This window comes from Nannobrachium achirus, assembly GCF_963921795.1.
Source record: "Nannobrachium achirus genome assembly, chromosome: 8".
Lineage (NCBI taxonomy): Eukaryota > Metazoa > Chordata > Actinopteri > Myctophiformes > Myctophidae > Nannobrachium > Nannobrachium achirus.
Window position 1 is genome coordinate 9,372,980 of NC_137817.1, and position 27,400 is coordinate 9,400,379.

The window sequence follows — 27,400 nt, forward strand, 5'->3', positions numbered from 1 at the left end:
GTCCCCTTTGGTTTCCAGTTACATCTTGCTTTGGTAAAGTACCTTGAATTTGAGTTGCCACTAAAAGCTGTTTTCATTAAGTAAATGTTTAAAAAGTGTTAAAATGGTTTAATAAAACACGTTAAAACTGTGGGAAAAGGTTAAATAAAAACGGTTAAAACTTTCCATTTTGTGGTGTCCTTCCTTATGTTGAAGTCTCCATTTTGAGCCATTTTTTGATTTTCCTTAAATTGTTTGGAGACCTTAACACTGGAGTATTTCCATTTATCAGTACTTTGACTTCTACTCCACTATTGTACTTTTACTTCACTACATTTATTTGAAAAGTTACTAGTTACCGGTAGTTACTTTACAGATATCAATTATAATATTATAAAACATACATTAACCACTTTAGCCCCATTTTATACATAGGCTATTTGAAAATAGCCGATCTACAAGCTCGCAACGCGTCGCAACGCGTCGCAATGCGACGCGTTTTGAGCTTGTAGATCTGCTATTTTCAAACATTTTCTACTTTTACTTTTGGTATTTACTTTCACTTGTAAGGGTGCACCCACACCAAAGTACCTATGAGAGTGGATTCTGCGTTCCGCCAATGCATTTCAATGAGAATGGATCAGTTTTTGGCAGAAATCCTCTACAGGCATGAAACCGCTCCATTCTCATTGAAATGCACTGGCGGAATGCAGATTCCACTCTCATAGGTACTTTGGTGTGGGTGCAGCCTAAGGGTGCCCTCACACCAAAATACCTAGAGTGGAATCCGCCAATGCATTTCAATGAGAATGGAGCTTTTTTTTTTGCCAGTAGAAAAACGCTCCATTCTCATCGAAATGCATTGGCGGATTCCACTCTAGGTATTTTGGTGTGAGGGCAGCCTAAGGGTGCCCTCAGAGTGTGGAATCTGCGTTCCGCCAATGCATTTCAAGGAGAGTGAAGCGGTTTCATGCCAGCAGAGGATTTCTGCAAAAAAAAAAGAACACTCCCTTCTCATTGAAATGCATTGGCGGCACACGGATTCCACACTCTGAGGGCACCCTTAGGCTGCCCTCACACCAAAATACCTAGAGTGGAATCCGCCAATGCATTTCAATGAGAATGGAGCGTGTTTTGCCAGTAGAGGATTTCTGCAAAAAACACTCCATTCTCATTGAAATGCATTGGCGGATTCCACTCTAGGTATTTTGGTGTGTGGGCACACCCTAACAGAGTATTTCTATATTGAAGTATTGATACTTTTACTCAAGTAAAATAATTGAGTACTTTTGCCACCACTGCTGGTAAGTATAGGAGGCCAAGAACTTCCACAGAAAAGCCGATCAAGAAGGGGAAGTGATACCAGATTGCCTCAGTTATCATTATTAGTAATTGTGTAATAAGGTGTGTCTGCTCACTCAAGTTACAAAACAGTGTATCAGGTTGGATTAAGATTTTCTTTTTTTTGAGTGGTGGAGCCACTCCTGTGTTTGGAAATGTCCGTGTGTGTGTGTGACTTTGTCTGTAGCCTGCCTGCAATACCTTTCTTGACCACACAGTACACACACACACACACACACACACACACACACACACACACACACACACCACAGCATGGGGTCAATCGGTCAGGGGTCATTGAGGTCAACACAAGCCCAGAAGAGAACAGAGACACACACACACACACACACACACACACACACACACACACACACACACACACACACACACACACACACACACACACACACACACACACACACACACACACACACACACACACACAATTTCACTACCCTTTTTGAGAGTTGAATTCGATCATTATAAGGTATTTGTACTTGAGTATTTCCAATAGTTTTACTTCTACTACATATACCTCAACCCCTGCATGTACTTCACGGTGCGCGGGCCTCCACCACTCAGTTCACACAGGTGTGATTTTTTTAAGAAAAAAATGCAAAAATGCTCTTCTCTCTAGTGTGATATTTCAGTTATTATTTTAAGAGCGTGTCCATGAGCAATTGGTTGAGAAATTGGTCTAATAAAGGGGTGTATGTGTATTTTAGTTCTTATAACTATTATCATAAGATGGTTATTAGCTGATTTAATGCATTATAGACATGGGATGCATAGCAAATTGTTACTGTCCCGGCTTCACAGTCAGTTGATTGATTGATTGAATTTGATTGAATATTTTGTGACCAAAAATAGAGAACAGTACGAGTATAGTCAATACAATAAAAAAAATGAGTACAGTACAAGTACAGTTAAACACCCTGCCTAAAAGGAACACCTTTTACAGTCTTTATTTTTAACGTTGGAAGTCATTTGTATTTAATTCATGGACATAACAAATAGCAAGCAGAAAACATTCGAAAATCATTGCAGTTATAAAAATACTATAGGCCTATGTACAGGGTAGGGGAAACAAGGGCTAATGTTAGTCATGCTAATGGTTGCTAGCTCTACTTAGCTTGTATGCTTATGCATACATTTCATATATGTCGATTTAAGCTCGTTGTGACATTTATTGTGTCAGACATACTCTAGTCTAGTATGTGAAGAGTCTGACTGGGCTCATATCAAATATCATTGGATTTAAAACAAAAATACTGAAAAGCACTGTTGTACAAGGGTGCACACACACCAAAGTAGTACCTATGAGAGTGGATTCCCCATTCCGCCCATGCATTTCAATGAGAATGGAGCGTTTTTTTTAGTGCATCCTAGTGCAGAATAGTGTCTCATATTATTTGAGTGAAATAGAAATAAACTAATAAAGCTTTCATTTTTATTTACACACACACACACACACACACACACACACACGCGCACACGAATAATAAAGGATTAATGTCTTTTAAGGCAGTGCGTCTCAAGCATAGCATATCTACATGCTCATGTAGATCGGCTAGTTTCACAATTTCTGCCTCCATTATTTGACAATTTGGCCAATGTTTAATTAGACACTTTAGAGGTATTAAAAAGTCCTTAAATTGTCACTTTGGAAATGTGCAGTGCAGATACCCTCTATGCATTGAAACTTTATGTTGGTTTGTTTACTGTTGAGATAGAAAACAATGTTGCACATTAAAGTCAATCATCTGGGGACCCCCCCCAAAATAAATTCAGGACCCCCGACCCACAGGTTGAGAACCACTGTTTTAAGGAACTGGCGGCGGTCATTTGGAAAATGACTAATTCTAGTAGTCAGATTTTGGTAAACTTTTGACCTGACCTGACCTTTTGTTGCAATTTGTTTCCCAGAACAGGGTAACCACCTGTTTTCGGGAAACATTTACTGGAGCATTATGTGTAGGACACTTCCGGTAAACAGTCGCAGATGTGCTTGTAGATCAGACTCGGCTGCGGCGCCGGAAGCTCCGCCTCCGTGCAACTTCTGCGCAATGCACTATGGGATGTTGGAAAGTTGTGGATAAAAGTGAACAGACAGAAGGCTGTCAGTGAGAACCTGCGGAAACCTTTCTGAGTCTCACAAACCAAGGTAAGACTGCTGCCGATCATCACACATAATCTTTACTTGTACCTCGCACTATATTTGAAAACTTCCTCGTCACTTTATAGAATTTTGGTTACAAAACATGCATTTACCACTTCAGCTATAATATAGCTGTAATGGTAAATTATATTATAATGTATATACTTTGGCCATTGAATAGCCAATCTAAAATCTCACAATGCGTCGCAATTTCCTGCGTTGTGAGGTTGTAGAATAGATAGTCTATTTTCAAAATGTTTGTACCGTATACGTATTGAACTGTATGAACTGAATGCGGTGGTGTGTGTTTGTGTGGCTCTTTTGATAATAGGTCAAAACCTTTGATAAAGTATAAAATAATGGAGAGGCTAAAATGACGCAGATGATGTCACAAATTGAGGTTAATGATTGTGTGAAACTAACTGTATAAGGCAAACATGACATGGTGGTCAAATTTGACAATTTTGACAGCACCGTCCTAGGGCAGGGGTTCCCAGACTTTTTTGTCTCAGGGCACCCCATAAATATTTGTTTTAATCCATACATTTATATTATTAAAATTAACAAAACTAGTGAAAACAGCAGATCTACAAGCCCACAACGCCTGTTTTCACTAGTTTTGTGCGACAGTCTGATGAAGCAGGGCTTTGCTTTACCAAAAGACGTACACAAGATACGAGGTTTCTGCCCGACAGTGACGATATTTTAGTGGAAAACGTTGAGAATAATAGCCATTTTGGTTAGAACTGACTGAAAATAACTTTGTACTTCACGTTTAAAATGATACTAAATATTTTTCAAGTGTCCAAATAGATTCCAAATATTATCAAATGACTCGCGACACCCCTGTTATGTTTTGGACATACAAGGTTTCCACCCGACAACGACGAAATATAACTCATGTACAGTAATTGGCCCACTGGCTTGTCACTTGTCATGATCTGAAATGGCAAATCTTTGAGTAGCAGCAGCGCTATAGAGAGAGATCTCTCTCCATAGCGCGCAATGAGGGCCTCTCAAACTCTTTTTCCTGGGCTGAATCAGGGGCCCAGCACGTCCCTGATTCTAACGCTCTCTTCTGCTCCCCAGTGTGAACATGGTGACGTACAAAGTGGCAGTGACGACTGGTTGCCTCGCTCAGGCAACAACCATGAGCAGCGTTTACATCAAGCTGGTGGGAAGGCAGGGCCAGAGCGGGAGCACCAGACTCGACAGCTTCCTGGCGGTCGTCACCAACTACATTGGCTTTGTAAGTCTGACTTCTGCCTGAATTAACCCTTTAATGGGATATTCCACTTTCCAAAAAAAAAAAAACTTTTGTCATTATATCGTCTAATCAGGCTTTTGGGAACACCCAGGACAGTTTTTGAATTTCTTCATTCAGTATTTAGATATTTAATATATCATTTCATTTCCCCCTTCCAGGACCTTCCTATACAAACCCATTATAACTTCAAACTGCATTTTAACCATGATAGATTCAATTAAATCACCTGTCGTTTTTTTCTGGTGACTCCTGACACCCTCCGAATACGTGAGCAGGCCGTGTTTTTTTCGATAACATTTTTCATTGATGTCAGTACATTTTTTGGGGAAATGCAAATTATTAAATACAATAAAAGATTATAAAAAATAAATGAAAAAGGTTATCGAAAAAACACGGCCTGCTTACGTATTCGGAGGGTGTTAGGAGTCACCAGAAAAAAGGACAGTTGTTTTCATTGAATCTATCATGATTAAAATGGAGTTTGAAGTTGTAATGGGTTTGTATAGGTAGGTCCTGGAAGGGGGCAAAATGGGGGAAATGAATATCAAATATCTAAATATTGAATGAAGAAATTCAAAAACTGTCCTGTGAAAGTGAAATATCCCTTTAAGACGTGCTATAGACGCATTATTATACTTTAATCATTATTTTATGCTTCAGCTATTACAAGATAGCAGATATACAAGATTGCAGCGCGGCACTCGCGCCTGTAGATCTGCTATTTTAGAAACATCGATTAAATGTGTGCAAATTGAATATATTGGCCTGGTTCTATAGCCTAAATGTCTTCTAAATCAGTGGTTCTCAAACTGTCAAGGACCCCCAAAATGACATGTAATTGGCCACAGACCCCCCATCTCAAAATATGTTGTTTAGGAACCCCCTGAAGCAGAGATTTGAGCTACAAAAGTTTGCCTTGAAAAATATATATTCAAAGATTTACAAACATGTTCACAATTTCTCAAAAACAGCAGCTTAACAAGCTTGTATATTTTTTGAAAAACCTTTCTCAATGTGTGTTTTCAGACTCATACCTACGATGTGAAATGTCCCTTGAGCCTTGGCGAGCTGGTGCTGATAGAGCTGGACAAGAAGGCCAACCTCTCGACCTTGTTCGGGGACGACTGGTTCCCCTCCAAGATTGAAGTCACGTCTCCAGAAGGAGATATTTACCACTTCCCCATCCACCGCTGGATCACAGATAAACAGACATACCAGTTCAGGGAGGGTAAAGGTGAGTGAAGGATACTTTTGTGAAAATGACATATAGTCCGAGCGTTTCAGGCAAAAATCGTGATTAAAAAAAATCGACCCCTTACATGCTACTTAAAGCATATGTATTTTTTGTATTATTTCACTCTATAGTAAAGTCTATGAGAGCCCAACTTTGATTGGCTCCCACAAGTTTCCCAAGACAAATCTGCGATGCCCCTATAGCCAAAAATGTTCCATATGGCATGTTCTAACTGTGCGCCAAATTTCATGCTTCTTTCATAAAGTGCACGATTCCATCAAAATACTGCCTGAAACGCCTGGACTAATATTAATTGTTTAGCTTACACACGTGCCAACAATTAAGACGCGGAGCGGCGGAGGCGTGACCAATGGCCATTTTGCTAGCCTGGTTCATAAACCAGACCACACTACACCGGTCTGGTTTATGAGCCTCACAATTGAGAATCCATTTCCACCAGCCACCAGAAAGGGTTAGCCAATCAGGGCTGTAGGCTGTGTGGACCCTCCCCATCATCAGGCATCAAAGAGGTAGTTGTCTTTGAAGTTTCATTGATTAGAGAGAACACTAACGAGCTACTGACACTTGTATGGCTCAATCAATTATTGCGGTTTACAACCCCTTTGAAGTTCAAAGGGAGCAATTAAGAGCAAGTCACCTTGACATTTTTTTAAACCGCCCCTAACATTACGTCAATAGGCTTTAGCCCGCCCCCCAGAAAATGAATTTCTCCCCGAAATTCCAGACTCTCTTCCCAAAACGAAGTGTGTGATAGTCTGGTTTATTAACCAGGCAACCATTTTGCCAAGGGGTCCTCAGAGTTACTACAGGGGGTCCTCCAAATCTTTGAGTGATAGAAACCTTTTCTTCTTCTTCTTTATATTAACCACTAGTGTCCATATTCTGAGAACTTTTGCAAAAAAAATAAATAGACGATCTACAAGCTTGTAGCTTGGCTATTTTTGGCAAAGAGCTTTGGTGTTGAGGGGAAAAAGAGCAGACTAAGTACAAAGTGAAAGGTAAAGTTAATGAAACTACATGGAATCCATGATAAGGTAGTGGGGGTCCCTGCTTCATCTCTCTCTCTCAACTAAGGGGTCCTTGGCCTGAACACGTTGAATTTCCCTGTTCTACACTAAATATCAGATTTTAAGTCTCTGCTTAACTTGTTTATGTTTCTTTCAGCTATGCTTTGCTTTGAGGACAAACATCCTTTGGCCAAAAGATGCAGGGAAGAAGAACTGATTTTGAGAAAGCTTGACTATCAGTGAGTCTGATGTTATGTAACATACTGCTTCTAAACGTTGGGTCTGTGGACCTCCAGGGGTCCGAATGGATGCTTACAGGTCTGTAACTCTGAGACTGTACAAATGGAACCAAATGAACCCTTATATATACACACCGATGTCCCTGGTTGACATTGTCACATTTCACTCAGGTTTTTTCATCTCACTCATGTCACTTTGGCTGCTGACCTCACTCAGCAACAAAATAAAAATAAAATAAGCAAAAATTAAAATAAAACAATTCACAGGAGGCAAGCAGTGATCACCCCATGATGTGCACTGCAATGTAGTTTCAAATGTACTACATAGCAGACATTGCTTCATCTCTCTCTCTCTCAAGTAAGGGGTCCATGGCCTGAAAACGTTGAAGACCCCTGACTTAGTTATTTTACACCACTGGCTGCTATAGAATAATCACACCTAGACGGGCTGTTATATTACTCTTTATATCGCTAACTTAATTGAAAACCCCCTTGCAACATTTGTTTTTGTCAGACATTTTCATCTCAAGAACTTCAGCTGCCTAATCACACATCTAACAACAATATGAACTATAGTGTGCCTATAACAGAGTGACTGACAATGACATATCACATGAGTCATTGTGAACCAATATGATTCATGAAGGCACTGGATTAACACATTCTGGCTGTTAGCCTGGTTCGGAGGCTCGGTGCAGGCTAGCTTCACAGCTTAATCTCCTAATGTGGAATAACCTTCATGAAACCGAGTTCTGGCCAAGCCTTTAAGTTTAGGCATAAGAGCTGGTACTTAAGACAATCAAAATAGAGCCCTGTCAAAGTTAAATGAAAGCGGTCCATGGCCTGGCTACACATGTCAGACTCGGGTGTCCTGGAAAAGAAAAAGGTTAACTCTAAAGCTCTGTACAGACCGGCGAATTAGCGAAGCGTCGCGAATAAGTGAACCAAAAATGCGAAGTATTCGCGATTCGCCTTTTTCCATACACACCAAAAAGTGACGCGAATATGCGTATAATATTCGCTTCATTCGTCTAAAAACGAGGGGGTGATTATCTGCCTGTAGCCACAGGAGAAAGAATAGCGACCTTAAGCAACGCTACGGCAACGGCAGATGACAACGGTAATCGGAAATGATCCACGCTCGATAGATAAACCTGCCGTCACCGCAGCCGTCTCTACTACGGCAGAAGGTCCCTTCCCACGTAGCGCCTACTCCGTCTGCTGCGTGTATGCGTCGCCATGGGAACCAAAGCGTTCAGTGAAAGGGGTGGGAACCCGTTGCCACCGAGGCTTTGCTTAACCATTTGGATCGCTACGGTGATTACGTCATAGCAGCCGTAGTCCGCCTGGCGTTGCCGTCCTGAAAATCATCTAGCTTAAACTCGCTAATAAGAAAGGAGAGAGAGGAGAGAGGAGAACGGAGACAGGGAAACAAATAAAACAATGGAAACTGCATCCTCAAGTGATGATGACCTGGCCGTGGTTGTTAGCATATTAGAAAAAGAACAGAAGAGACAACACGCGTTCACGGTCACCGTTCCCCCTCCCCATCAGCTCCGGGGGCAGAGAGACAGACTCTATTGCGCAGACAGGCAGCGGCAGCAGCAGCAGTGGTGTAAAGTAATTAAAAGTACATTTACTTGAGTATAACCTGTACTTGTAGGTATTTCTACTTGAGTCCAATTTCCAGTACTTTCCTTCTAATCCACTCATTTCGGATCCAACTGTATTTAATACCCAGCGATTTATTTTAAAACATTGGGTCTTTTTGCAGATATAAAGTTGCCTACAATAACAAACACATAAACCATGCTTTCGAGTACCTTTTCCAAGCAGCCACACAGGCGAGACGAGAGACACAGAAAAGCACTGTTCCCCTCGGCCTCAATGCAAAGGGAAGGTGACGGTCCCTCGACCATGCTCTCTCTCTCTCTCTCATTAAGTAGGATAGAGTGAGCTTGCTTTGTTACAGAGAGAGAGAGGAGTTCACCAGCGAATGTTCGCTAAATTCGACACAAGGGCGAATACAAAACAGACGCCTTTTCGCTTTTTCGAAATTCGCGTTTGATGTGGATGCTTCCATTGACTTTATAAGCGAATTATACGTTAATTCGCTATTTGCCAATTCGCCGGCTGTGTGTACGGACCTTAAGGATGCCACAGGCAAAAATGGCTCCAAGGTCCAGGTGCCGAGTTTTTTTTTTTTGGGGGGGGGGGCACAAAAATAATTTTGTCAATCGGACAAATGGTTCCAGAGATAGAGCTGAATAAACAAAAATAATGTCCATCCACTAGAATGAACACGCAATTTCTCCAACAGCCACACGAGGGAGCCAAAACACAAACAGAGAAAAGTATCTCTCTGATCTCAGGTCATTTTGACATTTTTTTTTGTTCCCTTTGATCTAAAGACGTCAAAGACGTCATTGGCACACTGGGCCCTTTGAAAAAATACGTCAAAAGACGTAATTGGCACTGTATATCACTGATACACGACTGCAGCTTCAAGTCTATCTGGTCAAGTTCTTCCAAGCCAGTTGATTGTTCTTTCTCCCTCCATAGGTGGTATGAATATGCAAAAGGCATTCCTCACTGCGTCAAGGCGGAGAATCCCAAAGATCTGCCTCCAGAAGTCCAATTCTCCTTCACCAAGGGACTAGAGTTTGTGCTCACTGCAGCTATAAGGTGAATCAATCAACCATTGACTTATTGTAGGCCTATAAGATGACATTGTTAATGTTGCGTAACAATAAGTATTGTATTATGAAAATGTAAAAGGGATATTTCACATTCAAACATGTTTGGGCTCATTTTAACACAGGTACTTTGGCTTTTGTGGGAAAAAAACTTTAGGTCATTTTATCGTCTAATCAGGATTTTGTGCACACCCTGGACAGTTTTTAATTAGCTTGATTCAATATTTAGATATTTGATGTAAATGTTATCAGTCCTCCATACACACCCATTGTAACTAGAAAATCCATGATAGATTCATTAAAAACACCCATAATTTTTTTTCTGGTGACTCATACTACCGTCCTAATACGTGAGCAGGCTGTGAAAAAAAAAAAAAAAAAAAAAAATATATATATATATATATATATATATATATATATATATATACTGTATATATATAGAAATGTTTTAAAAAGTAAATGAAAAAAGTTATCAAAAAACACAGCCTGCTCACATATTAGGAGGGTATTATGAGTCACTTGAAAAAATAATGGGTGTTTTTAAAGCGTGTTTCCTAAACCCACCAGGATTGAGTTAAGACCCGCCTCGCCGAAACACCCCTCTCATATCTTAAGTATGAAAGTGCATATGAACGTTAGACTTAGTGCTCTTAGTGTACCTACTACCAACCGATCCATTACGATAATACACGCAGCATAATACGCCCAAAGCCATATCCAAACTATAACAATTTAACTGATAATCAGTAAGAGTTTTTATTTTGAGCACAGTAGTGACAAATTAATAGCTTTCTCAGTACGTTTTTCTCTTTGGCAAAGTTACAAAGTTTTCCCTTTTTAAAGTACAGTACAAAGTAAGCTTTTTTTAAGCACTGTTTATGTTAATAGCTGTGCATTGTGCAAATCCAGGCTTTTCTCAGTACAAGTTTTAAGATTGTCATGCCTTTACTAGGTCTGACTTTATCCACCCTCCATGTGTCCAGCAAGGATTTCAGCCACTCCTGGAAGTTCTTGCGTTTCCGTGAGGCGGGTCTTAACTCAAGCCTGGTGGGTTTAGGAAACACACGTTTTTTAAAAGAATCTATCATTGGTTAAAATGGAGTTACAATGGGTGTGTATGGGGCCCTCCTCCTGGAGGAGGAGGACGGAACATTTACATCAAATATCTAAATATTGAACCAAGCAACTTAAAAACTGTTCGGGGTGTTCATAAAAGCCTGAATAGATGATAAAATGACAAATGTGTGAAATATCCCTTTAAGTTGCTTGATTCAGTATTTAGATCAGGGTTTTCCCCAAGGGCCGAATTATGTCTAGGGCACCAAGCCGAGGGCCACAACATTGCAGGGGGCGACGGTGGCGTTCCCGCTACTCCAGCGACAGTTTTCGTCGTTGTCGGGTGAAAATCTTGTATGTCCAAAACCGTTCGTTTTGAATTTATCATTTTAAAAATGATTTAAACTAGTGAAAACAGCCGATCTACAAGCACACAACGCCTCGCGGTGCGAGACGTTGTGTGCTTGTAGATCGGCTGTTTTCACTACTTTTGTGCGACGGCCTTGTATGATTTACGAAAGAACGTACAAATTTGGAGATACGAGATTTCCACCCGACAACGACGATATACTAGTGTTGTTGCTGCTCTTATACCACCATTATTACTGGGGTTGGTGTGGGCCAGACAGTAGCCCCCCGCGGGCCGCAAATGGCCCGTGGGCCGCCTATTGGGGAACCCTGATTTAGATATTTGATATTCATGTTATCAGACACGCCCCCCTTGGTTTGGTTCTGGTGACTCGTGCTGCCCTCCTAATATGTGAGGGGGCATGTTTTTTTTCTAACTACAGTATCATGGTTAAAATGGAGTTTACAATGGTTTTGTAGATGGATAGAAGATAGATCAGAGGTTGCGCTAGGATTTTAAACAGCCGGTCACAATGTCCGACATGATTAAAATTCAGCATTTGGTTTAATAGGACAGCTTTTTGGGACAGTGAGAGAGAGAGAGAGAGAGAGAGAGAGAGAGAGAGAGAGAGAGATTGATTGATTGATTTGCGGTGACATTAAAGAACTGCCGTGTTGTTTTCAACCGGTCAGTATGTCCGATGAGATTTATATTTTCCGGTCTTTGTCATTAAATATCGGAAAATGCAACCAGGTAGGTAGGTAGGTAGGTAGGTAGGTAGGTAGGTAGGTAGGTAGGTAGGTAGGTAGGTAGGTAGGTAGGGATAGGTAGGTAGGTAGGTGGGTAGGTAGATAGGTAGGTGGGTAGGTAGATAGGTAGGTAGGTAAGTAGGTATCCCTTTAATATAAAGTAAATATTTTGTGTGTGTGTGTGTGTGTGTGTGTGTGTGTGTGTGTGTGTGTGTGTGTGTGTGTGCGCGCTAGGGCATTCACCAAATATTCGAATATTCGAATATCAAAGTCACTATTCGGCGTTGTTCACCAAAGTCCAATATTCGCTTATTTTTATTTTATTATTGTTTTCTCTTTAAAAAATATATAGTTTATAAAGCTTGGCTTGATAGGAAGTCATAAGAATGAGTTATCAATGCCCATGGTGGATGAATTAGTAACTCTATACCAGGGCTTCTCAAACCTTTTTAGGCCGTGACCCCCAAAATAAACATATTTGAACTGGGGACCCCCACCCTGACAAACACTTGGAATTATAGGTACTAGAAGCTGGGCCGCCCTTGGCCCAGCGTCTAGTCGGCGACCTGGCCAACTCGGAACAATGTAAATAGGGAATGAATGCCCCGCCCTTTAATGCAAACCCCATTATACCTGTTTTCATAGGACCCGTTTTGACCATCTGTCTGCCTGTGTCCATTTATGCCCATATATGGAGATATCTGTATCTGTCTGTCTGTCTGTCGGCGTCCATTTTATGTCCATATATGGAGATCACTGCAGTTATAGTTCTGGGTCCATTTTATGCCCATATATGGAGATATCTGTCTATCTGCGTCCATTTTATGCCCATATATGGAGTATCTGTCTGTGCCTCCAACTGTGTTGCAGACACAGTGCCGGTCCCCCCTGGGGGAACCGGCATAACCTCATTATACCTGTTGTCATAGGACCCGTTTTGAACATCTGTTTGCCTGTGTCCATTTATGCCCATATATGGAGATATCTGTATCTGTCTGTCTGCGTCCATTTTATGCCCATATATGGAGATCTTTGACCATCTGTTTGCCTCTGTCCATTTATGTCCATATATGGAGATATCTGTATCTGTCTGTCTGCAATCCATTTTATGCCCATATATGGGGGCATTCATTTTATGCCCATATATGGAGAACGCGCGTGCCCGTGGGACGAACGCCCATATATGGAGAACGCGCGTGCCCGTGGGACGAACGGTTCTCGAGATACGCGGATTACATACATACATACACACTCACAGAGATTTTTTGTTGACTCATGTGGCGTACGTGATGTCAGAGCCTTTTATGAAGTGATGTCACAATGAGTCAGAGCTTTCGCCGATTTCCTCCGGAACAGCCTGATGTCAACAATCAACCCCGCATAAGGAGATTCCGAACGTTTCGCGCCGGTTCGGGAAAACCGCGCGTCGGGTCGGGTCGAGACCCGGCACTGCACTCCGTGCTGCGGCGGGGAACGCGCGTGCCGAATCTGAAGCCGGTGGGACGAACGGTTCTCGAGATACGCGGATTACAGACACACAGACAGACAGACACGCAGAGACTTCTCGCATTTATAGATAGATTACATTTAATGTGACTCGGTTCCACAGATAAATATTGTGAAAATAGCAGGTCTACATGTAGATCTGCTATTTTCACAATGTTCGCCTCTTGCTTACTTAATATTTGACAGTTTGGCGAGTCCTGTCGAATATTCAACTATTCGAATACTTTGAGGTTGAATAATTTGAATACTAAAAATCACTATTCGTGAATGTCCTAGTGTGTGCGCGACTGCGCGTGCGTGCACATTTAATCTCACAACCAGGGACCCATTGAAAACATCACAACAGAAGTGGTTATCAGATTAAAGTTGAATGCATTTGTTATGTGTTTCTTTAATGTTTTAGTTTCATTTTTTGAAGCAGTCCTCTCCTCTACTTTAAACGTTGTGCTTGTTTCCCTCCCCAGTCTGGTGGAGCTGAGGTTGGAAGCTATGGCCCACTGCAAGGACAACTGGAACAACATTGAGTCCATTGTCCATGTCAGAACAACTGAGATCTCAGGTTGGTTATTCCAGCGGTTCTCATAGAGTGGTCTGTGGACCCCCAGGGGTCCTTGAGGGGATCCTAGCGGGTCACTAGCAATATAGGTCAGTGGTTCTCAACCTCTGGGTCGATGATTGTCATTTAATGACATTTTCTTTTCTCACTCAAAGGTAAACAAACCAACACACAGAGTAAGTGTGTACATGGTATCTGCACATTTATAAAGTGACAATTTAAGGACTTTCAAAAAGTCCTTAAAAAAAGAATCACTCCGTGTGCAAAGGACATTGAGTAATGTTTGAACTTTCTGGAATAGAAGATCTTTCCTTCTCGCCTAAATATCTTCTATAAATAGATGCATAACACAGTTATTATGTTAATATAGGAGCTGGAAAACAGGACATGATAAAAATACTAAAAATGAATATTTTACACGTGTTTTACAGGTGTATGTCTAGGCGTTCTAATTTGGAGATATTCATATACCGGTATATATCATATAAAAAAGGCCTAATAGACTGAATTATTATTTTTTTTAACACCAGTAAGACTCCCTAATCGGGAGATAAGCGACCGTTGGTCGCTTATCTCCACAAATATCACAGCCTCCACCTCTCACGGCTGCCCGTCATACGGGCAGCCATAGTTACACCTGGAATGTTGAATCTCCATATATGGAGATAACCTACCCATCACACAAAGTCTGACCTCACCAGCCCATACCTGGGCATGGACGACTTATATCTCCATATACGGAGATGGCCATATATGGAGATACGATGACATCACAGAGTCCACAGCTGATGATGTGGCGTGATGTCATACAATACACAAACAAGCCCTATATAAAGGGGCAATTCTCACCAGGGAAGAGAGCATTCCCCACTAGCTGAGTATCTTAAGATGGTTGGATGTGATGATAAGCCACAAATAGGCCAAAAGTTTGTTTTACCAATTATCAAGACATACGGGCAGTTGACAGTTTGCCATTGTTACTCATTGAAGTTGAATCTCCATCTGAATCCCTTTTATGCCCATATATGGAGATCCCTGCTCTGAGTATCTGACATCACTAATCCCTTTTATGCCCATATATGGAGATCCCTGCTCTGAGTATCTGACATCACTAATCCCTTTTATGCCCATATACAGTATGGAGATCCCTAACAGAATCCATTTTATGCCCATATATGGAGATACCTGCTCTGAGTATCTGACATCACTGTGATGTCACCTGTTTATGCCTAAATATGGAGATCCCTGCTCTGAGTATCTGACATCACTGCGATCTCACCTGTGATGTCACAGTGACACATCACCTCAGTATCTGTGATGTCACAGTGACACATCACCTCAGTATCAGGCGTTACACGTATACATTGAGCAGGGCAAAGGTGTGACGTGTGTGACGGACGGACGGACGGACGGACGGACGGATGGACGGACGGCCGGTGGAGGTTTTCATACTAAACTGCGACCTTACGGTCGCAATGATTTTCTTTTCTTTTTTGAACTGCTTCCAACACTCTCTCCGTCTCTCCGACATTCAGCGCGCAGTCTTTGCCTTTACGTGCTCTGCTACGTAAGGGCAAGGTTGCATTTATGCTTGTCCACAAAGTTGCTGTTGCGCAGGGAGTTTTGGGTATTGTAGTTGAATCCTTCCAAAACAAAATAGGCATAATTTTTTTGCAGTATTTCATTGGCTATAAGATGTACCGGTCATCAGAACAACCTGCTGCCATTGGCTGAGTCTATAGCCAAGAAACTGGGGCATGCACCTCCAAACAACACAAATAATGGTAATTTACACAATTATGGTTGTATTGATTTCTCAGAAAGCAATACACAGATTGCATAGGACATTTACACTGTTTTGAAGTGCTATAAAGATAGATAAATACAAAATGGATGCTGCTTGGCTGAACAGTAACATAACGTCGTTTTCAGGTGAAAACCTTGTATGTCCAAAACCGTTAGTTTTGCATTTATCATTTTAAAAATGATTTAAACTAGTGAAAACAGCCGATCTACAAGCACACACCGCCTCGCATCGCGAGGCGTTGTGTGCTTGTTGAGTGCTTGTAGATCTGCTGTTTTCACTACTTTTGTGCGACGGCCTTGTATGATGTAGCAGGGCTTTACTTTGCGAAAGAACGTACGAATTTGAAACTTGGAGATACAAGGTTTCTGCCCGACAGTGACGATAACCAGAAAGCAGAGTAAACAAAGCTCCATCTGTCTTGCAGAATATGTGCAGAAACACTGGACAGAGGATGCCTTCTTCGGGTACCAGTACCTTAATGGTGTCAACCCCACATGGATCCGCCGCATCTCAGCCCTGCCAGACAACCTCCCTGTCACCAAAGAGAAGCTGGGTTGGAGCTTAGACGAGGAAATGAAGGTGATTTAATTTTTATGTTATTATTAGTGAAGTGATACTATATTCTTTGAGACACAAATACAGGTATTTTGGGTGTGACTGAATCCACTGTTTGCCATTATCGGTCAATATCGGTATCGGCAAATAAAGCTGACATTAACCGATGGCAGTAGTCAATATTTATCTGTTGCTGATAAGCATATATTTTGTGCTGGCTATGTTATGGTGTGTTGGTTATTTGCAGCCTACCAAGAGTGGATTCTGAACAGTTATTTCCTATAATTTTTTGATTTATTTATTCCCCTGCTCCAAAAGGGGAGATAACAACACCAAAAAAACTAATATCGGTATCGGCCAAGAATTTCCATATCGGTGCATCCCTATTTCAAATCCTTCTAAGGTTTTTTGAAACCTACAGTATGTTTCTATGTCAGTGGTGCTCAAACTTTTTCATATGAACGACCCCTAAAATGATATGTATTTGGCCACGGACCTTCGCTTAAAAAAATACATGTATTCAAAGATTTGCACACATACCGGTATTCACGACTTTTCAAAAATAGCAGATCTACAAGCTTGCGCTGTGAGCTTGTCTGCTATTTTTCAATAGCTAAAGTATAAAATAATTCCAGGCCCCTCCACCTTGGGCCCTAGCACTGTGTAATATGTGTATTTTCTTTTTATCTCTTTGACATAAAAAAAAAAAAAAAAGGTTTTGGTTTATAGAGCTAACAAAACAGATACATTTTCAGATTTCCAATTTTTATTGAAGGGATAGCCTCTTGAGATGCAGCATCTCATTTTCAAGAGGGACCCATAAGCATGAAAAAACAAAAGAACATGAACAGTAGACATACATACGTACCGTATAAGACAAAGATACAGATACATTCATACACAGATAGCTTGCTCACCCTCTCCCACCCACCCCACCAACCACCACACCATCAGCTGATGAGCAACAGAAGAGAGATAGGGGCATAATACAAATACATCAGTGTGTAAAACCAGACAGGTAAAGTCAGTTTAGAAACATATACAAGTTGATTCCAGATGTGAATGTAGGGAAGTCTTGAAGCAACCTAGGGATGAAATGGATCTATGGCGACATTCACACAGGCACGTTTTATGACGATTAAAACGAATCCTATAACGTATTGTTGGAAAATACACAACGGTTGGGCATGTGTGAAGACACATCCGTATTCTTTTTCGAATAAAAGAAACGAATACAAATCCACAAAAAAACGGTGGTTTCGATGCGCTACCGCAAACGCTTCCCTGTTGGTGTGAATCCATCCGTCTCAAATACAGGCAATGAAACATTGTGGTAGGCTATATAGAGCTATGTGCGGGTTAAATCCATAGTTATTTATAAAAGGTTAAATCCCCCCGTCTGTTCTCATTAGATTTCTGACGATTCTGGCCGCCTCCTCCCCTCATTGATTTCTGATCACCGCTCCCTCGATCGCACATGGTGTATTATTTGTGAGGAGTTGTTGCTCACAGTTAGATAAAAGGAAAGTGCCACAGGAGTCACTTGTATAGCTGTATATCATATATAGGCTATAGGCCTAATATAATATAGGCCGATGTGTGGGTCTCTCACCCTTGCTCGCTTGCGCGGCTCTCTGTGCCAAATCGTGTCCAAATGGAGACGCTTCATGCGCGGAGCGCAAAGAGGGACCCAGCGGAGGGCAAGACGAGGGTCAGAGAGAGAGAGACCCAGCGGAGGGCAAGACGAGGGTCAGAGAGAGAGAGAGAGAGAGAGAGAGAGAGAGAGAGAGAGAGAGAGAGAGAGAGAGAGAGAGAGAGAGAGACGTTGACGCTCTACTCTTCGTAGATATTCATATCTTGCTAATGTATTTGCTGTCTGGTTTATTGCTGGTAGATTTTGCGAGTCCCTCCCTCCGGCCGCCGCTGGTTTTATTTTTTGATCGCCCGTTTACGACCGACGACCGCAGATAAATAGGCTAACGCCTGCGCCTCAATTTTGCGGCAGTCCTGCGGGTACATTGTGAGTTGAACTTGAAGAATTAATAAACACAGGGAGATGGAGGAGGCATTATTATGCAGCTTGGATACATACATGTCCATGGACAGACGTGGACGATTCCTTGTTTGTTTTGGATGACAAAGTGCAGTGCGAGTGCAAACGTGTCAATTAAATATGCAAGAATGTAGCAACTTCACCCCTCCCATTCGCAAGACTAAACCGAATTATATTATGAGAATGTGGCCTATGGGCGGATTCACACTGCGGTCTCCGGTGCGTTCTCGAGACTGCTTGGCAGATGTTTTGACAGTGTGAAGCCTGCGGTTTTCCTCAGAAACGGCAGCCTCGAGACCACCTCCGGAGGTAGTCTGAGTCCGCATGATGCGTCCTCAAGAACGGTGCGCTGCAATGTGAAGCTACCGTTCCATGAACAAGGAAGTGGTGTCGCTTCTGCTGGGATGAAAATAACAAGGATTGATCCGCGACGTCACTATTAAGATCCCAAGGATGCGCCAGTGACGTTACTGTGGTGCGATGATTACAGACGGCGTTACGTTGTGATGTTTCAAAGACAGTCAGCACACACTGCTTTGGTTGTGTATTGTTGTTCTGTTATTGTTACAACTCAAGATAACGTCAGGAACACTGTAAAACTTTATATTCGCTCTAAATTCTGACAAGATACTCTTCTGTTTATATCTCCCAAAGCCCCATGGTCAACAAGCGCCCCCGGGAGGCACATGAATACCATTACAGTTGAATGAAGAGCATTTTGGCCAATGTGAATGCTGCTCAGCGAGAACCAACAACCGTTTTCAGAAACAGTTCAAATCAAACGGATTGCAGTGTGAATCCGCCCTTAAGAGATAGAGGAAGATCATTCCAATCAGATGGAGCTTTACAGCATAAATACATAAATGGATGAATAATATACTAAAGTTGTTAATGTTTCCAACAGAATGGCAACATCTTCCTGTGTGACTATAAGATTTTGCACGGAGTGGAACCACAAGTCATCGATGATAAGAAGCAACACTTGGCAGCTCCACTGGTGCTGCTGCACTCAACTCCTGACCACACACTGATGCCCATCGCCATCCAGGTGAGAACATGCTACTAGACCAGGGGTGGGCAACTTTAGCCCCTTTTCCACTGAACCAGCACCACACCACTCCATACCACACCGCCCACTTGTGCCAGGTTTTCCACTACAAGGACCTGGGTAGAGTGGTGTGAAAGTGGTACTAAACAGGGTACTAAAAAGTATCCACTCTAGAGTAGGTCTGAGCTAGGCCAAACAGGGCCAAACACATCATAATGACTGATCACTCACTGACTTTTCATTTGGACCACCAGGATATAGTTGTAATACATGATAATAGATTATATTGTGTTATAACCACTATTATAATCTATTATAGTGTATTATAAGTATCATAGTAAGTAATACATTAATACTTTATAATGTATTATAATTACATTTATAATCCATTATAGTGCATTATCATTAGGATAGTTGTAATACAAATTGATATTGTATTATAATCACAGTTAAAAGGGTCAATTTGTTTCTTACCAATAGGGGTACTTTTGTGTAATGGAAAATGTAGATATTTTTATGTGGTGCGGTGTGATGTGGTGCAGTGTGGTGTGGTGTGGTGCTAAAACTGCAGTCGAAAATGGGCTTATATTTTCAATCTCACAATGCATATACAGTCAAAAATAGCAAAAATAGCCGATCTACAAGCTTGAGCTTGTAGATCGGCTATTTTTGCTATTTTTTCATTTGGATCCTGAATAATTTTTAGCTATTTTTAAATTGGAATCCTGAAAAGTAATTATTTTTATTTAATTTCCAATGCATTTATATGTTCGTATGTTAACTTTATGAACTTAAAAAGACTAGTAGTCTTTAAGCTACTAATATAGTAATTAAAGCGGGTCATGTCTGCATGTTTGGAATTGTAACAGCTGAAATCAATACTATCTCAGTATTCAGATATTAACCTGCGGGCCACATTAAGTGAAGGTGAGGGCCTCATGTGGCCCCCGGGCCGCCTGTTGCCCATGTATGTTCTATCTAGACCCTATAAACTATAGTGGGAAGACAATAATACAAAAGATTCAATGTCACAGATGCCAGGAAATTGAGTATGGCTTGTGTATCAAGGATTTGAACCAAATATAATTTAATTTGGATTCAACGTAATAATTTAGTAGTAATTTGAGACAGTAGCCTCATTGTTGTGGTTCCTTACAGTTGAATCAGAAGCCATCAGAGGACAATCCCATCTTCTTGCCCAGTGACTCCGAGCATGACTGGCTGATGGCCAAGATCTATGTGAGAGGTGCCGATTTCGCTGCACACCAGCTCAACACCCACCTGCTGCGCACTCACCTGCTGGCCGAGGTCTTTGCGCTGTCACTGCTAAGGAATGTCCCCATGGTCCATCCTCTGTACAAGGTAACTGCAGTGTTGTAAAAAGTACTCACATTTTATACTTAAGTAAAAGTATCAATACAGCAATGTGGAAACACTCCGTTACAAGTAAAAGTCCAGAATTCAAAATGTACTTGAGTAAAAGTAGGAAAGTAATGGCATCAAAATGTACTTAAAGTATCAAAGTAAAAGTACAAAATGTTTGAAAATAGCCGATCTACAAGTAGATTGTAGATCGGCTTTTTTCAAATAGCCAAGGGATAAAATAAGGCTAAAGTGGTTAAAGTATTTCTTTTTTATATATATATTATAATTCATATCATATCTGCAAAGTAACTAGTAACTAAAGTTTAAGTTTTCAAATAAATGTAGAGGAGGAAAAGTACAATATTTGGATCCGAGATGTACTGGAGTAGAAGTCAAAGTATTGGAAAAAGGAAATACTCAAGTAAAGTACAGGTACCTCAAAGTTGTACTTAAGTACAGTACTTAAGTAAATGTACTTGGCTACTTTACACCACTGGGTAACTGTCACTGTCACTGCTGCTTAAAGTCCCTCCACGGTTCATTAAAGGTAGCTACTATCAAGTCCAGTTGAGATTTAGGGCTGTCTTCGGCTTAGGATTTATATAGAAACAACTCACTGTCAGTTGTTTTCAATACAAAAACACTTGGACTTACACATATGATGCACAAAGTTTATTCAATAAACATATTAACAAGTTAGGCTACTGGTTAGCCAGCCACAACACTGTCACACTATGCTGCCATCCTGTACAGCATTCATGTAGATTAGCTCGCACAAAGTTAGCCATTAGTTAGCCCCTCTCGAGACCCCAAATGACCTCTTTTTGTATTTTGAAGTAGGTATTTGGGGTCCCTTGCTTGTCGATTGGGTCTCTCTGATACGCAACGCTACCACTGTCTGGTTTCGGACGAATACAGTGTCGCTCAAATGTCGTTGAGATTCTTTAAAGATACCCAGAACTGCACTAGGAGAGCGCGGAAACGTGTGCGAAGCGGCGCTAATCGGCGATGCCGTTAAGTATCATTCATTTATCTGTGAAAATTTAGCAGCTTTTTCCAAACTGTCTCTCGCTTCCTCATTACGTCACATGTCCCACCTCCCCGCGGCGTCTTTTGGCTAGCTGGTAGTGTCAGCCTGTCTCTGATAGATCAGAGGAAGGAACGTAGCCAACCACACCGCGGTTATGCGGGACATGTGACGTAATGAGGAAGCGAGATACAGTTTGGCAAAAGCTGCTACATTTTCACAGATAAATTAATGATATTTAACGGCATCGCCGATTAGCGCCGCTTCGCACACGTTTCCGCGCTCTCCTAGGGCAGTTCTGGGTATCTTTAAAGAATCTTAACAACATCTGAGCGACGCTGTATTCGTCCGAGACCAGACAGTGGTAGCGTTGGGTATCAGAGAGACCCAATCGACAAGCAAGGGACTGTATTTACCGACATCAAAATATAACAAAAAGGTAAATTCAGAAACGTAAGGGGCTAGCCATTAGTATGAACATTATTTACACACTAAATGTACAGGAACAGTAACTAAACAGTACAATCCTTAACACAACACATGCCTCTTGTAACAAACATGCTCTGTAAGGTTTTAGAATGAACTCAGACTTTGATATACTATTTTATATAGTTTTTAGTGGCACAGTGTAGAATCCCTCCTTACCTTTGGAAACAAAGAGAAAAAACTAAAGCCTATGGTGGCTGCGGAGGGACAAAAAGGCAAAAGGCACAGCAGCAGCATACACAGTACAGCAGAAATGCGCCTTCTGCTGGCAAACATATACATCACTCCCTTGCACACACAAACGCACGCACACACACACACACACACACACACACACACACACACACACACACACACACACACACACACACACACACACACACACATATATATAAAAAATCAAGTAAACCACGTCAACATACATAATACAATAAAACAGTAATATGAACATTGTCTTAAGCCTTTAAAGTGAAATAAATCCATGAACTGCAGTGCATATGAGACGTGTTGGCGGCGGACATTAATGACGACAATGCGTCGATTTTTACAAGTCAGCCCTATTGAGATTATGAACATATATTCACATTTCACATACAGTATTAGCAATACAATTATAATGGTTTCCTCAGACGGGTGGCTGGTTACCCCCCTTAGAGATAGGGTGAGAAGTTCAGTAACCCGAGAGAGACTTGGAGTAGAACCGCTGCTCCTCCTACACTTGGAAAGGAGTCAGCTTAGGTGGTTCGGGCATCTAATACGGATGCCCCCCGAGCGCCTTCCTAGGAAGGTCCTCGATGCGCGTCCCACTGGGAGGAGAGTAGACCCCGTGGCAGACCAAAGACCAGATGGAGGGATTATATCTCCAAACTGGCTAGGGAACGCCTCGGTATAGGTCTACTCCCTGAGGGAGTGGAGGAAGTTGTTCAGGATAAGGAAATCTGGAGGTCTCAGTTGGAACTGTTACCCCCGCGACTCGATTCCGGATAAGCGGTTGAAGATGGATGGATGGATGGTATAACATGATACAGTTATCATGACTTTTAAGAACTCATTTCCAATACTGTCATCCCCCCCCCAGCTTCTGATTCCTCACACCCGTTACACTCTGCACATCAACAGCCTGGCCCGAGATACGCTGATTTCTGACACTGGATTTTTTAATACGGTAGGAAAATACTTTACACCCCAAAATACGAGTATACCTTTTTATTATTGAGAATGGTAGGATATATATATATATATATATATATATATATATATATATATATATATATATATATATATATATATATATATATATATAATATTTGAGCTGTGATACAATAATTCCTATGCACTTGTGGAAAGGCAATCATGTCTATTCTATTCTAACTAGCTAATAATAAAGGAGTAGTTCACCCCCACAATGACTTTTTTTTCCTATTGATTACTCACGCCATTGAGGCTTGAATTCAAAAATATATATTTTTATAAGACAAAAGATCGTTTATAGTAAATTAATCCCCATTCCGGATGGGGACTAAAATGCATTTGGGTCCCCGTCCAGAATCAATGGGGGTCCATTTATTGTTATTAAATTATTGTTAAATAATTAAACTCAAAAATATTATTGAATTCAAGTCTCCATGGTATGTGTAATTAATAGAAAGAAAGTCATTTTGGGGGTGAACTACTCCTTTAAGTAAGAAGGGTAAAAATGTGTTGTGTTTTCTCCAAACACAGACGTTAATTATCAAATGGAACTCAGTAGATCAGAAATGACACAGAGACACATATTATACAAAATCACCCGGGGGTGAATTTCTTTTCCAGTATGCAGCTTCAGGTGGAACTGCTTTGCTGGCGATCCTGCAGAGATCCACGTCCTCGTTGACCTACAGGTCTCTCTGTATTCCCGAGGACATCAGTGACCGTGGCATGGAGTCTATACCAGGATACTACTACAGGGAGGACGGACTCAAACTGTGGGACATCATTCACAAGTAGGATATATACCTTTACAAACACATTGGTGAAGAACATTTTTGGTAAGGAATTTATTCCAGGACTTTTTAAGATATCCCCCGACTATTACTAATGTCCCATAAATATCAAGCCACTCTGGAGATCGAACCCCCTGAAGAAGCACTTGTCACATTTTAAAAGCACATGTGTTAATAAGTGTTTTTTTATTTGATAAATACGGGTTAAATAGCTTCACAGTATATTCGGATAGAACTCATTCTGGAGCGTTTGTTCAGTAACAGGAGTCTCCATGTCGCTCCAGCTCTTTAGTCAACAGAACATGCATTTTCAGGTCAGGAGACCTATTTTATTCAATTATGAGAGAGATTCCATACAGGATGCAGAATGAACAAGTGGATTTGGTAATGATGGAACAAAAAAAATTCAAACTATAACACAAGAGAAATGAAGCTGATACATGGGTATACTGTCTCAAATCTTCAAGTCCCGGCTTATTGATAACAAACTAGTACCTACTACAGTATACAGCCTGGAAAACAAGAGGTAATTCATTTTGGCTCATCACTGTGATGTCACCTGTTTTTATGCCCATATATGGAGATCCCTGCTCTGAGTATCTGACATCACCGTGATGTCACCTTTGATTTCACAGTGATGTGTCAGGGGAACCACAGTGTCAGGCGTGAGAGCTGTGACCGTTCAGCGTTCACAGACTAAACTGCGATCTACGGTCGCAAGCAACTAACAGTACAATACAAATACAATGTAAAACATATTAGGATGAAGCTCAGCAGCATCAACAGGTGCTTTTGTAAAAGATCAAAATATCATCAAAAGACGCTGAGGTTGTGTTGTGTTGTGCAGGTTTGTTGAGGGGATCATTGGCTTCTACTACAAGACTGATGATTACGTCCAAAAAGACTGTGAGCTGCAGAAGTGGATCCAGGACATCTTTGAGCATGGGTTCCTTTCCCAAGCAAGCTCAGGTACACTTAGGGGCCACGTGCACACAGCCCCATTTTCTGAGCTTCCAGCACCTGTCTGTCATACATTGCTAGCGTAAAGACAAAGTGCAGCGCATCTTTAATGATCCGGTTTGTGCTTTGGTATGTAGCGACGAACTACAGATCAACAATCTATGCATAGGTATTGTTTTCATTTTGATTATGTTCCTGTTGCCCCAATACGTCTACAACAGGGGTCTTCAACGTTTTCAGGCCAAGGACCCCTTAACTGAGAGGGAGATAAAGCAGGGACCCCAGGGATCTTCATCGATTTTATGAAAGCACTTTCATCAGTCTATGACATTTAACCACTCAAACCACTGATACTTAGTATTTGACCATTTCACTTTAAACCAAACCTATATTTGCCAACGACATCAGCTCTACAAGCTGTGCGAGGCGTTAAGAGCTTGTAGAGCTGCTATTGTTGGCTAAAGTTCTCCTTAGAATAGGGATGCAAGGGTTCAAGTTTTCATTGAAAATAATGATCCTATCACACAGAGATTTGGTGGCCCCCTTGGAGTAACTCTGAGGACCCCCTGTTGAAGACCCCTGGTCTACAATAATTGTTATGTAATTCCTTGATTCCTTTGACCAACAACAACTGTGTTCCCAAGGGCGTCACACCAAATTCTGGGCCCCGGGTACAAGGATTCACTGCGGGGCCCCTGTGCTTTAACTATTGAAAAATAGCAGATATACAAGCTCACATGCCGCGCTGCGAGCTTGTAGATCTGCTATTTTTGAAAAATCATGAAAATCTTTGAATATTTCAAATCCTTCTGAGGTTTTTTTTTGAAAAACCTATGTTTCTATGTCAGTGGAGCTCAAATCTTTTCATGTGAAGGACCCCCACAATGGTATGTATTTGGACACGAAACCCCATCTCAAAATATTTAGTTCCAGGGACCCCCCCAGAAGCAAAATTTGAGTTACAAATGTTTGCTTAAAAAATACATATATTCAAAGATTTGCACACATTTTCACGACTTTTCAAAAATAGCAGATCTACAAGCTCGCTGCACTCGGTGCACTCGGTGCCGCGCTGTGCCTGTGAGCTTGTATATCTGCTATTTTTCAATAGCTAAATATAAAATAATTAAGGCCCCTCCACCACCTTGGGCCCTAGTAACTCAGTCCCACTTTCCTACCCCTTGTGACGCCCCTGTGTTCTTCCATGTGTTCTGTCCACACTCAGGAGTGCCTCAGAGTCTCAACTCGGTGAAAGAGTTGGTGAAGTTCGTCACCATGGTGATCTTCACATGCTCCGCCCAGCATTCTGCCGTCAACTCTGGACAGGTGATGTGTCCTTTTAGATTAAGTCAGGGGTCTTCAACGTTTTCAGGCCAAGGACCCCTTAGTTGATAGAGAGATGAAGCAGTGAGGGACCCCACAACCTTTTCGTAGATTCCATATGGTTTCATTGCTTGACAGCACAATTTTGGATTCATATTCATATAATTTTAATAAACTTGACATTAATTTCCCCCTCTACACCAAATCTCTTCGCCGAAAATAGACCCCCTGTTGAAGACCCAAGGTTGGCAGAGGGAGAGTAACGCCCAGGATTATATCATTAGACAATGAAAAAAATAAAGAAAAAAAAATAAAGAAAAAGAAAAGATTGCTACAGATGTGTCCCAACCATAACATGATACATTACATGTAACATCTTAAAGGGGACCTAGGCAAGTCTGTGTGTAAACAAACACATTCCCCCCTCCCCCTCCCCTCTAAGGCATCAAACAGGTAGCTGGCTTTGATGCTTTAATTGATTAGAGAGATCACTAACGAGCACTTGACACTTTTATGGCCCAGTCAATTACCTCAGTGCAGAACCCCTTTGAAGTTCAAAGGGAGCAATTAAAGGACAACTTTGTTTTTTTACAACAAGGGTTCATATTTTAGATAATTAGAGAAAAGAAAAAGTGA

General features: G+C 41.4%; 1 protein-coding gene across 1 annotated transcript in view; it reads left to right on the forward strand.

Moving 5' to 3' along the window:
- Positions 1-1,867: 1,867 nt before the first annotated feature.
- The window catches only part of LOC308289489 (polyunsaturated fatty acid lipoxygenase ALOX15B-like), a gene marked incomplete at both ends in the record, with an annotated part of 28,415 nt that continues 2,882 nt past the window's right edge, over positions 1,868-27,400 (forward strand). The window contains 13 exons of the mRNA XM_080731177.1: positions 1,868-1,911; positions 4,568-4,727; positions 5,772-5,979; positions 7,165-7,246; positions 9,809-9,931; positions 14,067-14,161; positions 16,390-16,544; positions 19,478-19,621; positions 20,780-20,983; positions 23,578-23,664; positions 24,312-24,481; positions 25,329-25,450; positions 26,667-26,767. Of these exons, the coding sequence (XP_080587303.1) occupies positions 1,868-1,911; positions 4,568-4,727; positions 5,772-5,979; positions 7,165-7,246; positions 9,809-9,931; positions 14,067-14,161; positions 16,390-16,544; positions 19,478-19,621; positions 20,780-20,983; positions 23,578-23,664; positions 24,312-24,481; positions 25,329-25,450; positions 26,667-26,767 (1,695 nt within the window). The remainder of the gene's footprint in view (positions 1,912-4,567; positions 4,728-5,771; positions 5,980-7,164; positions 7,247-9,808; positions 9,932-14,066; positions 14,162-16,389; positions 16,545-19,477; positions 19,622-20,779; positions 20,984-23,577; positions 23,665-24,311; positions 24,482-25,328; positions 25,451-26,666; positions 26,768-27,400) is intronic.